Source organism: Nerophis ophidion, linkage group LG13, assembly GCF_033978795.1.
Source record: "Nerophis ophidion isolate RoL-2023_Sa linkage group LG13, RoL_Noph_v1.0, whole genome shotgun sequence".
Lineage (NCBI taxonomy): Eukaryota > Metazoa > Chordata > Actinopteri > Syngnathiformes > Syngnathidae > Nerophis > Nerophis ophidion.
The window spans coordinates 27,418,006-27,432,811 of NC_084623.1; the positions used below are offsets into that span (position 1 = coordinate 27,418,006).

Below are 14,806 nucleotides of genomic sequence, written 5' to 3' on the forward strand. Positions count from 1 at the left end.
TCATCCTAACATCATTTTACATTTTAATAACGAGCATTAACCAGATTTTATCCAGTTAGCCACTTTTGCTAAAATGTGCATTTTCCTGACATGCATTCATCAGCATCAGCCAATTCACAGGATGTAAACATTTTTTAAAGGGAATCTGAACTTTTTTTAATTTTTGCCTATCATTCGCAACACTTATGTATGACAAGAACACATGTTTTTTTTCTTTTTGTATGCATTCTGAGTGCAAAATAATGTTAGCAAAAAACTATCTCAATTCTAACAATGGAGACAATGGGAGAGCCTCTATTCCGCCAAAAAAGCCCTCAAAACAAGCCCTTAAAATAAGACATTAAAACAACGCTTGAAACAACATGCTTTTTGATGTTTATTCAATGTTAAATTGTGATGTTGATTTTACCTTTGAAATTTGGTAAATTCCCAACCAACAACATGGATCCAACGTTGGACATCAACGTTGTCTCAATGTATAGATACAACTATTTTACAACGTTGTTTCAAAGTCAGTTTTAACAAACCCATCAATGCATCCATTTTCCACCGATTGTCCCTTTCGGGGTCGTGGGGTGCGCTGGAGCCCATCTCAGCTAAACTCATGTATGTATAATCAATGTCTTGTGCCTGCTGGGAAATAGTTGATCAATATAATACAGTGGTTTTCAATTGGGGGTACGCGTACCCCCGGGGGTTCATGAAGGTATGCCAAGGGGTACGTGAGATTTTTGAAAAAATATTCTAAAAATAGCAACAATACAAAAATACTTTATAAATATATTTATTGAATAATACTTCAACAAAATATAAATATAAGTTCATAAACTGTGAAGAGAAATGCAACAATGCAATATTCAGTGTTGACAGCTAGATTTTTTTGTGGACATGTTCCATAAATATTGATGTTAAAGATTTCTTTTTTTGTGAAGAAATGTTTATAATTAAGTTGATGAATCCAGATGGATCTCTATTACAATCCCCAAAGAGGGCACTTTAAGTTGATGATTACTTCTATGTGTAAAAATCTTTATTTACAATTATTTTTATATCTTTTTTTCTAAATAGTTCAGGAAAAAACACTACACATGAGCAACATTTTGCACTGTTATACAATTTAATAAATCAGACGTATTTTACTTCTTTATCTCTTTTTTTCAACCAAAAATGTTTTGCTCTGATTAGGGGGTACTTGAATTAAAAAAATGTTCACGGGGGTACATCACTGAAAAAAGGTTGAGAACCTCTGATATAAGAGAACCAGAAGTATTTTTTTGAATGTTAATACATCTTTTTAAAACATACTGTAAAAATGCATATCCTCTGAAAATGTGCCTTACAATAGGCACTAACTAGAGCAGGGGTCACCAACGCGGTGCCCGTGGGCACCAGGTCGCCCGTAAGGACCAGATGAGTCGGCCGCTGGCCTGTTCTAAAAATAGCTCAAATAGCAGCACCTACTCGTAAGCTGCCTCTATTTTTTAAATTGTATTTATTTACTAGCAAGCTGGTCTTACTTTGCTCTACATTTTTCATTCTGAGAGAGACAAAACTCAAATAGAATTTGAAAATCCAAGAAAATATTTTAAAGACTTGGTCTTCACTTGTTTAAATAAATATGTTTATTTTTTTACTTTGCTTCTTATAACTTTCAGAAGGACAATTTTAGAGAAAAAATACAACCTTAAAAATGATTTTAGGATTTTTAAACACATATACCTTTTTACCTTTTAAATTCCTTCCTCTTATTTTCTGATAATTTAAATCAATGTTCAAGCATTTTTTTTTATTGAAAAGAATAATAAATACATTTGTATTTAATTCTTCATTTTAGTTTCTGTTTTTTTGACGAAGAATATTTGTGAAATATTTCTTCAAACTTACTATGATTAAAATAAAATAAAAATATTCTGGCAAATCTAGAAAATCTGTAGAATCAAATTGAAATCTTATTGCAAAGTCTTTTGAATTTCTTTTATAATTTTAGAAGAAATAATAATTTGTCTTTGTTAGAAATATAGCTTGGTCCAATTTGTTATATATTCTAACAAAGTGCAGATTGGATTTTAACCTATTTAAAACATGTAATTAAAATTCTAAACTTAATCTTAATCAGGAAAAAATACTAATGATGTTCCATAAATTCTTTTTTTAATTTTTTCAAAAAGATTCGATTTAGCTAGTTTTTCTCTTTATTTTTTTCGGTTGAATTTTGAATTTTAAAGAGTTGAAATTGAAGATAAACTATGTTTCAAAATTTTATTTTAATTTTTTTTGTGTTTTCTCCTCTTTTAAACCGTTCAATTAAGTGTTTTTTTCATCATTTATTCTCTACAAAAAACCTTCCGTTAAAGGAAAAAAAATGTACGACGGAATGACAGACAGAAATACCCAATTTTTTTTTATAAATATGGATTTATTTATTAAAGGTAAATTGAGCAAATTGGCTTTTTCTGGCAATTTATTTAAGTGTGTATCAAACTGGTAGCCCTTCGCATTAATCAGTACCCAAGAAATAGCTCTTGGTTTCAAAAAGGTTGGTGACCCCTGAACTAGAGGATACATTTTAATCAGGTTACAGTTTAAAGAAAATAGTTTTATAGTTAAATACTCACCGTCCGTCTGACCACCACAACTGACTGGTAGGTCCTGTGGTAGATGGTTGATGACCGTCTACCACAAATACACTTGGACTCCAAGTGTACTCTGGGTAAATATTGACAATATTGTCGTCGACGATCCACTTGTAAATTATTAGCATTTTGTAAAGTAAAATATGGGAGTGAAAAAAAAGCAGGTTATGACAGCACAACTGTCACGATCCGCGACTCAGATCGTTTATGGTTTTGCCTTTTGATATGTTTTTCATCATGTTTGTTTCTGGACTCTGCCGATCCTTGTTTGAGCACTTCCTTGTTTGTTTTAGTCACCATGGCAACGTATTGTGCTCCTCCTCATGGGCTCCTGTCACATACCTGTTTCTGATTATTATTTGTGTATTCAAGCCCACCTGATTCCTTAGTTTGTCTTCGGTCCATTGTTTGCTTTATGCAACACGTCACGTTAAGTATTCTGTTCTATGTCTTTCCATGTGTTAAGTTCCGCCTTAGCTTCGCGTGTGGTCGGCACGTGATATTTTTGTACTTTTTGTCTCCAGCTAAGTTTAGCATTAGCTTCCCGTGCGTAGGCACGTGCTTTATTTTTCCATTTTTGTGTCAGTGTTCTTTTGTTTTAATATATTAAATACAGGTCTTACCTGCACTCCTGCCTGACTGGTCGTGTGCATCCACGACCAGGTGGCAACTCCGCGCAACAAGTGCGTCGAACGCGTGACAGAATGGACCGAGCCAAAAGCCACCTCGCACTCATCCAGCCCCAGCCAGAACAGGGATTCCTCTCTGACGAGGAAAAAAGGGAGCTCTTCCGGGAGCTCCGAGCAGACTCTCGTCCATGGGAGAACGAGGACGAGATAGAGCTGCCGGAGGAGGATCTGCCGGCCGAAGCTGTGGTGGCATGGGGGCTACTGATGGAAAAGATAGCGGACGCGGAGGACCGCCACCGCCCCCACTCACAAGCCACCCCGATGTTCTCCTCAACGCGTTGCCAGCTGCGCGGGTACGTCACACCACCCGTGAGGTGAGGGCTCCAGCGGCGACCAGGCCCCGCGCAGGTGCGCGTGCAGAAAGAGTGCAGGACTTTTTCCCCCAGGAGCGACTGCCAAGCGCTTTCCATGCGGCTTTTCCTCCCCGGCACCTGCTGTCAATCTACCTGAGGGACGCATGCGGCGCACACGCACAAGGCCAGCTCCCAGGCTTCCAAGCACCCACCCTCCCATGCCCTCGACAGACTCCAAGCTGGGACAAATGTCCCCCCCACCCGCTCCTCTAGGCATCTGGAATCTGCTTCCTGAGGGGGGGGCAAGGCTGATGGCGTGTCAGTAGGACAGGCAGACCTCCTCCCATCGAGGTTGCTGCCTGCCTTGCCACTGGCTCCGCCCGGGCCAACAGACGAGCCACCTGCGTCAGAGAGAGCTCCCACGCCTGCGTCACGCCAAACTCCCACGCCTGCACCATGCCGAGCTCCCACGCCTGCGTCACGCCAACCTCCAACGCCAAGTCTAAGTCGACCTCCGAGTCCCAGTCCAAATCGACCTCCGAGTCCAAGTCCAAGTCGACCTCCAAGTCCGGGTCCAAGTCGACATGCAAGTCGACGTTTGAGTCCAAGTCCAGGTGCAAGTCGACGTTTGAGTCCAAGTCCAGGTGTAAGTCGACGTTTGAGTCCAAGTCCACGTGCAAGTCGACGTCCGAGTCCAAGTCCAGGTGCGAGTCGGCGTCCGAGTCCAAGTCCAGGTGCGAGTCGACGTCCGAGTCCAAGTCCAGGTGCAAGTAGACATCCGAACCCAAGTCCAGGTGCGAGTCAACATCCGAGTCCAAGTCCAGGTGCAAGTCGACATCCGAGTCCAAGTCCTAATGTAAGTCGACGTTCAAGTGCAAGTCCTAATGTAAGTCGACGTTCAAGTGCAAGTCGACGTCCAAGTGCAAGTCGACGTCCAAGTGCAAGTCGACGTCCATGTGCAAGTCGACGCCCAAGTGCAAATCGACATCCAAGTGCAAGTCGACGTCCAAGTCCAAGTGTAAGTCGATGTCCATGTCCAAGTGCAAGTCGACGTCCATGTGCAAGTCGACGTCCAAGTGCAAATCGACATCCAAGTGCAAGTCGACATCCAAGTCCAAGTGCAAGTCGACGTCCAAGTCCAAGTCCAAGTCGACGTCCAAGTGCAAGTCGACGTCCAAGTGCAAGTCGACGTCCAAGTGCAAGTCGGCCTTCAAGCCCAAGTCCAAGCCGGCCTCCAAGCCCAAGTCCAAGCCGGCCTCCAAGCCCAAGTCCAAGCCGGCCTCCAAGCCCAAGTCCAAGCCGGCCTCCAAGCCCAATTCCAAGCCGGCCTCCAAGCCCAATTCCAAGCCGGCCTCCAAGCCCAAATCCAAGCCCAAGTCCAAGCCGGCCTCCAAGCCCAAGTCCAAGCCGGCCTCCAAGCCCAAGTCCAAGCCGGCCTCCAAGCCCAAGTCCAAGCCGGCCTCCAAGCCCAATTCCAAGCCGGCCTCCAAGCCCAATTCCAAGCCGGCCTCCAAGCCCAAATCCAAGCCCAAGTCCAAGCCGGCCTCCAAGCCCAAGTCCAAGATGACGCCGACGCCCAAGTCCACGCCAACCGTCAGGTCCAAAACCACGCCGGGCGCATCTTCCTCCGCGTCGGCTGTGGGTGTGGGCATGCCCAGGTCGTCCTCCTCGCAGGGCGCTCCCACCTCCACGGGTGTGGCCGTACCCCGGGCGTCCTCCTCAGCGGGTGCGTCCACCCCCATGCCAGCCACGGTGGTAGCCCTACCCAGGGCGTCCTCCTCGCAGGACGCGCCCTGGTCCTCGTCAGCCACGGATGTGGCCTCTGCGGGCCCACCCGCCTAGACTTTTGTGGCAGCGGCGTCCTACCCGTCGCCGCCACCTATGGTGTCCTCGGTGGATTTGGGGACACGGGACTTGCCAACCCTCCACCAGGTCCTCCCTCCTCCCTCCCTTCTCTTTTGGACTGTCTTGTTGTGGGCGGGGGGTTCTTTTTACTTTGGGGTTTTTGGGGCATCTGGGATCTGCCCCTTGGGGGTGGGGGGGGCGGGGGGGGACAATGTCACGATCCGCGACTCGGATCGTTTATGGTTTTGCCTTTTGATATGTTTTTCATGTTTTTTTCTGGACTCTGCCGACCCTTGTTTGAGCACTTCCTTGTTTGTTTTAGTCACCATGGCAACGTTTTGTGCTCCTCCTCACGGGCTCCTGTCACACACCTGTTTCCGATTATTATTTGTGTATTCAAGCCCACCTGATTCCTTAGTTCATCCTCGGTCCATTGTTTGCTTTATGCAACACGTCACGTTAAGTATTCTGTTTTATGTCTTTCCATGTGCTAAGTTCCGCCTTAACTTCGCGTGCGGTCGGCACGTTATATTTTTGTACTTTTTGTCTCCAGCTAAGTTTAGCATCAGTTTCCCGTGCGTAGGCACGCGCTTTATTTTTCCATTTTTGTGTCAGTGTTCTTTTGTTTTAATATATTAAAAACAAGTCTTACCTGCACTCCTGCCTGACTGGTCGTGGCAACTCCGCGCAGCAAGTGCGCCGCAACGCGTGACAACATCATTTCATTTAGTATTTTACACTACAAAATTCTAAGCTCCTACGGGCTGCTGCCCTCCTCAGCCCAGATTCAAGGGAGGGGCTGTCCCGCCCTATTGGGCCCCCCCTATTGGTATGCCCCTGGCATAGATCACAACTGTACTATTTAGATTAATTTGAGCAGATTTCAACAGATCATGCTCACAGATTTAGTTAGGAAAAATCAAGTCTGAGCTGCTGGATAGGCTCCAGCACCCGTCGCGACCCTTAGAGGGACAAGTGGTATTAAATGGATGGATGGATGGAACGTGAGTGTTTGGTGCCTGATCCTCGACAGAAGTGGGCATGCCGACAAGAATGATTTTGCTTTATTGTGGTGCAAAACCACTACTGTTAAGATACAAAGAAAAGAAACCTCTGCCAACACAACATGAGTCGTCAGCATCACTCTCATTACTATGCTATCTACATTGAAATGCTCCTGAGTAGGCATGGGCCAAGTCTCGGTTTTAAGATACTGTATGAACAAATAACAGTTTTAAACCCACTAAAAGGTTCCTTCATACAATCAGTACAGTTTAAGCAAAAGTAAAAACAAGTAAAGTAATTAGAGTATAATCCTTAAGGTTGCATGTGGTTGGAGCGGCACAATCAGGACCCATACTAGTAATAACTTTTTTATTATTTCTTTATTTATGTTGTGATCTTCTAGGGGTCACTTAGTTATTGTATTTATTAAAATGTTCTGGTGTTGTCTTTTTTTACAAATAAAATATTTTTGTCTTTGTCACTAAGTTGCAGGTTTTACAACAGTAAACTGCATTAATAACGGCGCTTTATCATCTATTTTGAAACAGTTCAGTTATGTTTTGTTTAAATATGTATGTTTTTATTATAATGTTAAAAAAAATACTAAAACATTATTTATTTATTTTTTCAATAAAGAGATTTCAAAGTAACCCATTTTACAACTGTAATTATAATACCATACCGTAAAAACTGTGATATTTTTCAGTCCGTCACAATCTCACATGGGCCCATGGCCATTCCTGAGTATTCCTCCTTGATCTTATCTACAATTTACAGTACAGAGCTGTAAGAATTGCCATTCCACCAAATGTAAAAAGTGATTTGACGTCGGACAAGGAAGCACAACTCTTCAATATTTACATACAAACTATGAAAAATAACATTTATACACTGCATTGTCATCTTTGTCAGTAATAATGTTCACATTTTAGCTCGCAAAAAATCCACTTCCAACTAGAGAAAATATGTTGTAGTAAATTGTAAATATTTTTTTAATGTTTTAGTGGCACATGTGCTATTATTTGCCATGTTATGATATCAGTGTACTAATGTATCATTTATGATAATGCCTGTGTTTGACGACAATAGAAAAAAATACAATACAAAATGTCATTATGTAATTTGCTGAGTCAACTACTTACCAATTGCTGACCACGAACACCCCATGAAGCCAACTGGAGAACTGAATTTGATACTTCTGGAGGATTTAACTCAATCACTTCCCTAATCCAACAACAAAACCAACAAAACAATCAGGATGCATAGATCACAAAGCTTATCAGTCAACTGATTTACAACACTGGGCATAAAGAAAATCAAACCTGGTGTTTGGATTGAAGATGAGGTATGACGCTAAGAAAGAGTGCTGGTAAACCTAGAACACAAAGTAAAAAAAGCAAGTAAATATACCAAATAGTTAATATTTTAAAACAACTGTTCTAACAATTGTTGATTTAGGTTGCACATTAGAACAACAGGAAAACGAAGGGAGTAATTTGCTTTCATAAAAATGTTATCATAATGATATTATTGTTTGACAAACTGGTCCAAAAAGTATTTGACAAAGTCGTTATTAAATACTTTTTGGTCCCATTTTCTTTTAACAAAATAAATCAAGTATTGTGAGTGTATCTTACCTTTCTGTATTTGTTCCTGAAGCAGCAATAACACCCACAAACGCTGGCTTACTCCAATAAAAATGCCATGTTTGTTATAAATACAGTTAAAAAAAAAAAAAAGAGGTTGGCTTCCGCTGGAGAGACATGTGTCTGCTAGCTTTAGCGCCCCCATTTCTCCCAGTGTGGCGAGTCGGATTACTGCTGAGGCATTGAACAATATATCGCCCCCTACTTTGAGGCAGAGGTACTTGCTGCCCCACGGCCTGCCTTTTCCCCGTGGCATCAAGCGCACGCCCCCTCTAACGCACACGCTCAATACACTTTGTGTGTAGTCGTGGAGGCACCACCTGTGTCTGCCTCACTTCTGGTCTGCTGTGTTATTTTTATGAGGAGACACAGAATTTCCGCGATTTTGACAATGAAAATTATCCAAATATACAGGAACCACACCAAAATCACATAGAAAGCATTGACCAAAAGAGAAATATTCAAACTTATTTTACTACTCTTTTTTTGAACATCTCATAATTAAGCCTTTTACCCCTCCTGGTGACAGGGTGAGTCACTGCCTCACTTGCTCCCCCTGACAGCACATCACTGACGCATATATATATATATGTATATGTATATATATATATATATATATATATATATATATATATATATATATTATATACAAACCCCGTTTCCATTTGAGTTGGGAAATTGTGTTAGATGTAAAAAATAAACGGAATACAATGATTTGCAAATCATTTTCAACCCATATTCGGTTGAATATGCTACAAAGACAACATATTTGATTTTCAAACTGATAAACATTTTTTTTTTTTGCAAATAATCATTAACTTTAGAATTTGATGCCAGCAACACATGACAAAGACGTTGGGAAAGGTGGCAATAAATACTGATAAAGTTAAGAAAATTTCATCAAATACTTATTTGGAATATCCTACAGGTTTGCAGGCTAATTGGGAACAGGTGGGTGCCATGATCGGGTATAAAAGCAGCTTCCATTAAATACTAAGTAAATTACAATCAAGGATGGGGCGAGGGTCACCAATTTGTAAGCAAATTGTCGAACAGTTGTAGAACAACATTTCTCAACGATATATTGCAAGGAATTTAGGGATTTTACCATCTACACTCCGTAAAATCAACAAAAAGTTCAGAGAATCTGGAGAAATCACTGCAAGTAAGCGATGGTATTACGGACCGTTGATCCGTCAGGCGGTACTGCATCAAAAACCGACCTCAGTGTGTAAAGGATGTCACCACATGGGCTCCGGAACACTTCATAAAACCACTGTCAGTAATAACAGTTGCTTGCTACATCTACAGCCTGCAGGCCCCTGATTGCTGCTTGCGCAGCAGGCCAGCTCGAGGTCGCTGAGACATCGTCATGGAAACAGGAGGTGGCGCTGTCATCGCCATGGATGCAGAAGGCGGCGTCGTCGTCGCCATGGAAGCAGGAGGCGGCGCCTTTGTCGTCGTAGAGGCGGAGCAGTCGTCACCGTGAAAGTAGCAGGCGGAGCCGTCGTCGTCGTGGAAGCAGGAGGCAGAGCCGTCGTCGCCGTGGAAGCAGGAGACGGCGTCGTCGCCGTGGAAGCAAGTGGCTGCGCCGTCGTCGTGGAAGCAGGTGCTGGTGTGGGCTCCAGCCTTGGAGCGTGCTGGTGTGGGAACCAGCCTTTGAGCGGGTGTTGTTGTGGAAACCAGCCTTTGAGCGGGTGCTGGTGTGGAAACCAGACTTGGATCGGATGCTGGTGTGGAAACCAGACTTGGATCGGATGCTGGTGTGGAAACCAGACTTGGATCGGATGCTGGTGTTGAAACAAGACTTGGGTCAGGTGCTGGTGTGGAAACCAGACTTGGGTCAGGTGCTGGTGTAGAAACCAGACTTTGATCAAGTGCTGGTGTGGAAACCAGAATTGGAGCAGGTGCTGGTCAAAAGACTGGTGGTGGTTGCCGCGTCGGGGGTTGCGGCTTGGCGGGCTGAAAGATTGGTGGTGGTGGCCACGCCGGAAGTTGCGGCTTGGCAGGCCGACTGACTGGTGGTGGTGCCCTCGCCGGAGGTTGCCACTTGGCTGGGCGCAGCTGTGCTACCTCCGTAGCACAGCTCCCAGCACTAGCCCCCCCCATCAAGAAGTGGATACCAGATGCGCTACCCGTGGTCTGGAGGGAGGGGTGGGTGGAGGGAGGTCAGAAAGGGGGTAGACTCCTCCCCTTTTGATTGTCCAGAATGTGTATAACTCTCCCCAATAGCGGGTGGAGTGTTCTTCGCCGCTTTGGCTTGTTCCTCCAGCTTCAGTTCAATAAGAACCCTTCGGTACCACTCATCCACCCAAGCAGGACTGTTTTTTTCAAGGTGTGTCTCGAAATCTGGCGAAGTTGGGGCAGGAAGTGCAGTAAAGTGAGGACTGGACGGGGCTTGAGCCATAGCGGCTGGGGCCAAAATAATTGGGAGGTTGGGCTTGGAAGTCAGCAATTTACTGGGACTGACTAGACCTACAGTTAATAAAAATGTCCTGATATTGTTTGATCTTAGCATTAAAGTTGTTTGTGAATGGCTGAGAGAAAGAATTTTCAGAATTTAAAAAAAAGTATTCGTCTCTGACGTCATCAAGCGTGGACGGGGGAACGTCATTGGGGTCGTCAACGGAGTGACGTCATAGTTGCTGTACTTGTGATTGACAGGCCAGCCGGAGAAATCTTTAGAAAGGTGAACAAAGGCATTGCCAGACACCTGAGGGGAATCCTGGACAGCTTGTAGCTGGCTGTGTTTCGAAGGGAAGGATTGTGGGATATTCGCGTCTCTTTCGAGAGCCGAAGCCTTCTTCAGAGACTTCCGCTTTCACTGACACGTGCGAGCGGGCAGAGAGGGGACCTCCCTGGGCCAGATGGAGTCGACCGGGACCAGAAACCCTCCAGGTCCCCAAATCATATCCTCATCTAGGGCACAGCGGAGTGTCTCTGCCTCCATCACTTGGAGGACCGTCCACGTACCTTTTTGCATCTCCTCGACGCTCGTAGCGAGATAACTTTTGTTTGCTGGCTTTGTACTGTAACAATTGGGTCACATGGTGATGCGGAGTTCTTCTCCCAGGAATGCTGACAAACCTTGGACACAGCTTGAAGGTAAGAATAAATTATTTTTTTTAAATTAAATCAGACCCTAACAAAGAAAAAATTGCTCTAGGCACAAAAGGCAAAAAAAACGGCGCTTAGCATGGGACCTAGCATAAACAAAGGACCTAGTGTGGAAGCTAGCTGGTAGCGAACAGGAATTCAGAAGTCGATACTTGTTGCGTGAAAGCAAATTACGAAGCCAGGCTGAATGGACGGAAAAGGCAGGCTTAAATAAAGACAACAATCAGAAAACAGTTGTGCGTCTGGAACAAGCGGAAGGCGAAACTAATGCATAACTATGGTGACAAGATAAACAAGGAAGTACAACCAGGAACTAAAGAAGTCAAACACTAACCGAACATAATACAGAGAGACTCAAACCAAAACATAATATGATCCGGGCAGCGGATCATAACATAAGGTCTGTTTTTCCTACTTCTTTGTGAACATAATGTGATGACAAACTAGGAACATGTGATGAATTATGTTGTAATTGTATGCATGTTCAAAGTACACTAACACCATAACCATTTATAACTTTTACATGTTGACACTTACAATTGTTTTCATGTTTATATTTTGTCATTTAAAATGTATTCACTTCCAGTCTTAAAAAAAACTTTTTTTGGAATTGTGCCTGTTGTTCACAATCATTATGAAAGACATGACAACAGAATAAATATTAAATAAACATAAATAAAAGTCCACTTACAACGGAGCCAATTGTACCTCCATTATTAGGCTCATAAAACCCGATAAATAACCATTCAAAAAGCGCCAGCAATATTCAATTTACATTTTGTGATTCGAATATTAACCAAGTATTAGTGATATTGTTATTATGAGTGCTAACACAGAAATACTCTTTACAGCAGCGACGTGTTCACTTCCTGTGTGCCGATATTGACATCATCGACTGGTCTGCTGCTGTTTCGTTTCCCTGCTCCCTGTAAATTTATCGTAAATCAGAAATCATGCATCTCACCTGGAGAGAAGGTGGCTCATCATATAATCCGACAAGTTGGGAGACTTTGACTACCACTTAAGACCTGGAATTGGCGAGGAAACGAAAAGTGCTTATTCCCACCACCTTTCTGTTTCTTCGCGAGGATAATGAGACATTTTTCATCGAAATGGGACTATACAAAGTATGAACATCCTAGCAGTCGGCATCCTAATGACAGCAGACCTTGCGCAGTAAGTGGTGTTTTATTATATTTGTTGGCTCTCATAAAGTCTGCAATCAGCAGAAATCAGTGATGAAGAAGAACAAAACTAAACGTCTTGATGTGTATTTTTTACATTTTTTATGTTTAAAATGATTCAATGTTAATATAGATGTACTTGTTATTACATGAAATGCATACTTTCATCATGTATATAAAACCCTAATGGAGGTGTTTGGATAATTTTTAGGGGCTGTATAGGCAGAACTGAACAGCTCCCATAGGCTTCCATAGCCCGAAGAGGCGACTTGGGTCACCCCTCCAATTGGCTCACCACCCATAGCAGAGGCAATAGAGGTCGGGTGTGATGTGAGCTGGGCGGCAGCCGAAGGCAGGGTACTTGGCGGTCCGATCCTCGGCTACAGAAGCTAGCTCTTGGGAAGTGGAACGTCACTGCACTGGGGGGGTAGGAGCTGGAGCTAGTGCGTGAAGTGGAGAAGTCCCGGCTGGATATAGTAGGACTCACTTCGACCCACAGCAAGGGCTTTGGAACCACTTCTCTCGAGAGGGGCTGGACTCTCTTCCACTCTGGCGTTGCCGGCAGTGGGAGGCGACTGGCTGGGGTGGCAATTCTTGTTGCCCCCCGGCTCAAAGCCTGCAAGTTGGAGTTCAACCCAGTGGACGAGAGAGTAGCCTCCCTCCGCCTTCGGGTGGGGGGACGGGTCCTGACTGTTGTTTTGTGCTTACGCACCAAACAGCAGTTCAGAGTACCCACCCTTTTTGGGTACACTGGAGGGAGTACTGGAAAGTGTTCCCCCAGGTGATTCCCTTGTCCTACTGGGGGACGTCAACGCTTATGTTGGCAACAACAGTGAAACCTGGAGAGGTGTGATTGGGAAGAATGGCCGCCTGGATCTGAACCCGAGTGTTGTTTTGTTATTGGACTTTTGTGCTCATAACAGATTTTCCATAACAAACACCATGTTCAAACATAAGGGTGTCCATATGTGCACTTGGCACCAGGACACCCTAGGCCGCAGTTCCATGATCGACTTTGTAGTTGTGTCATCGGATTTGCGGCCTCATGTTTTGGACACTCGGGTGAAGAGAGGGGCGGAGCTTTCTACCGATCACCACCTGGTGGTGAGTTGGCTGCGATGGTGGGGGAGGATGCCGGACAGACCTGGCAGGCCCAAACCCATTGTGAGGGTCTGCTGGGAACATCTGGCAGAGTCTCCTGTCAAAGAGAGTTCCAATTCCCACTTCTGTAAGAACTTTGAACATGTCACGAGGGGAGGTGCGTTACATTGAATCCGAGTGGACCATGTTCCGCACCTCTATTGTCGAGGCAGCTGATTGGAGCTGTGGCCACAAGATAGTTGGTGCCTGTCCTGGCGGTAATCCGAAAACCCATTGGTGGACACCCACGGTGAGGGATGCCATCAAGCTGAAGAAAGAGTCCTATCGGGTTCTTTTGGCTCATACGACTCCAGAGGCAGCGGACAGGTACCGACAGGCCAAACGGTGTGCGGCTTCAGAGGTTGCGGAGGCAAAAACTCGGACATGGGAGGAGTACGGGGAAGCCATGGAAAACGACTTACGGACGTCTTTGAAGGGATTCTAGACCACCATCTTCCGCCTCAGGAAGGGGAAGCAGTGCACTGTCCACACCGTGTATGGTGGGGATGGTGTTCTGCTGACTTCGACTGCGGACGTTGTGGATCGGTGGAGGGAATACTTCGAAGACCTCCTCTATCCCACCAACACGTCTTCCTATGAGGAAGCAGTGCCTGGGGAATCTGTGGTGGGCTCTCCTACTTCTTGGGCTGAGGTTGCTGAGGTAGTTAAAAAGCTCCTCGGCGGCAAGGGGTAGATGAGACCCGCCCGGAGTTCCTTAAGGCTCTGGATACTGTGGGGCTGTCTTGGTTGACAAGACTCTGCAGCATCGCGTGGACATCGGGGGCAGTGCCTCTGGATTGGCAGACCGGGGTGGTGGTTCCTCTCTTTAAGAAGGGGAACCGGAGGTTGTGTTCCAAGTATCGTGGGATCACACTCCTTAGCCTTTCCAGTAAGGTCTATTCAGGTGTACTGGAGAGGAGAACATTATGGTTTTCGTCCTAGTCGTGGAACTGTGGACCAGCTCTATACTCTTAGCAGGGTCCTTGAGGGTGCTTGGGAGTTTGCCCATGTGCTTTGTGGACATGGAGAAGGCATTCGACCGTGTCCCTCGAGAAGTCCTGTGGGGAGTGTTCAGAGAGTATGGGGTATCGGACTGTCTGATTGTGGCAGTCCGCTCCCTGTACGATCAGTGTCAGAGCTTGGTCCGCATTGCAGGCATTAGGTCTGACCCGTTTCCAGTGAGGGTTGGACTCCGCCAAAGCTGTCCTTTGTCACCGATTCTGTTCATAACTTTTATGGACAGACTTTCTAGGC

The 14,806-nt window shown here is 44.8% G+C and overlaps 1 protein-coding gene across 3 annotated transcripts in view; it reads right to left on the reverse strand.

The window, feature by feature from the left end:
- LOC133564383 (inactive dipeptidyl peptidase 10-like) overlaps positions 1-14,806 on the reverse strand; it is a 146,178-nt gene that overhangs the window by 84,573 nt on the left and 46,799 nt on the right. For all 3 annotated transcript variants that reach the window (XR_009809276.1, XM_061918639.1, XM_061918638.1), the window contains exons 7-8: positions 7,788-7,840; positions 7,608-7,689 (exon numbers count right to left, since the gene is read on the reverse strand). Coding sequence is in view for 2 of the 3 variants with exons in the window: in XM_061918639.1 (XP_061774623.1) it covers positions 7,608-7,689; positions 7,788-7,840 (135 nt within the window). In the remaining variant the exon portion in view is untranslated. The remainder of the gene's footprint in view (positions 1-7,607; positions 7,690-7,787; positions 7,841-14,806) is intronic.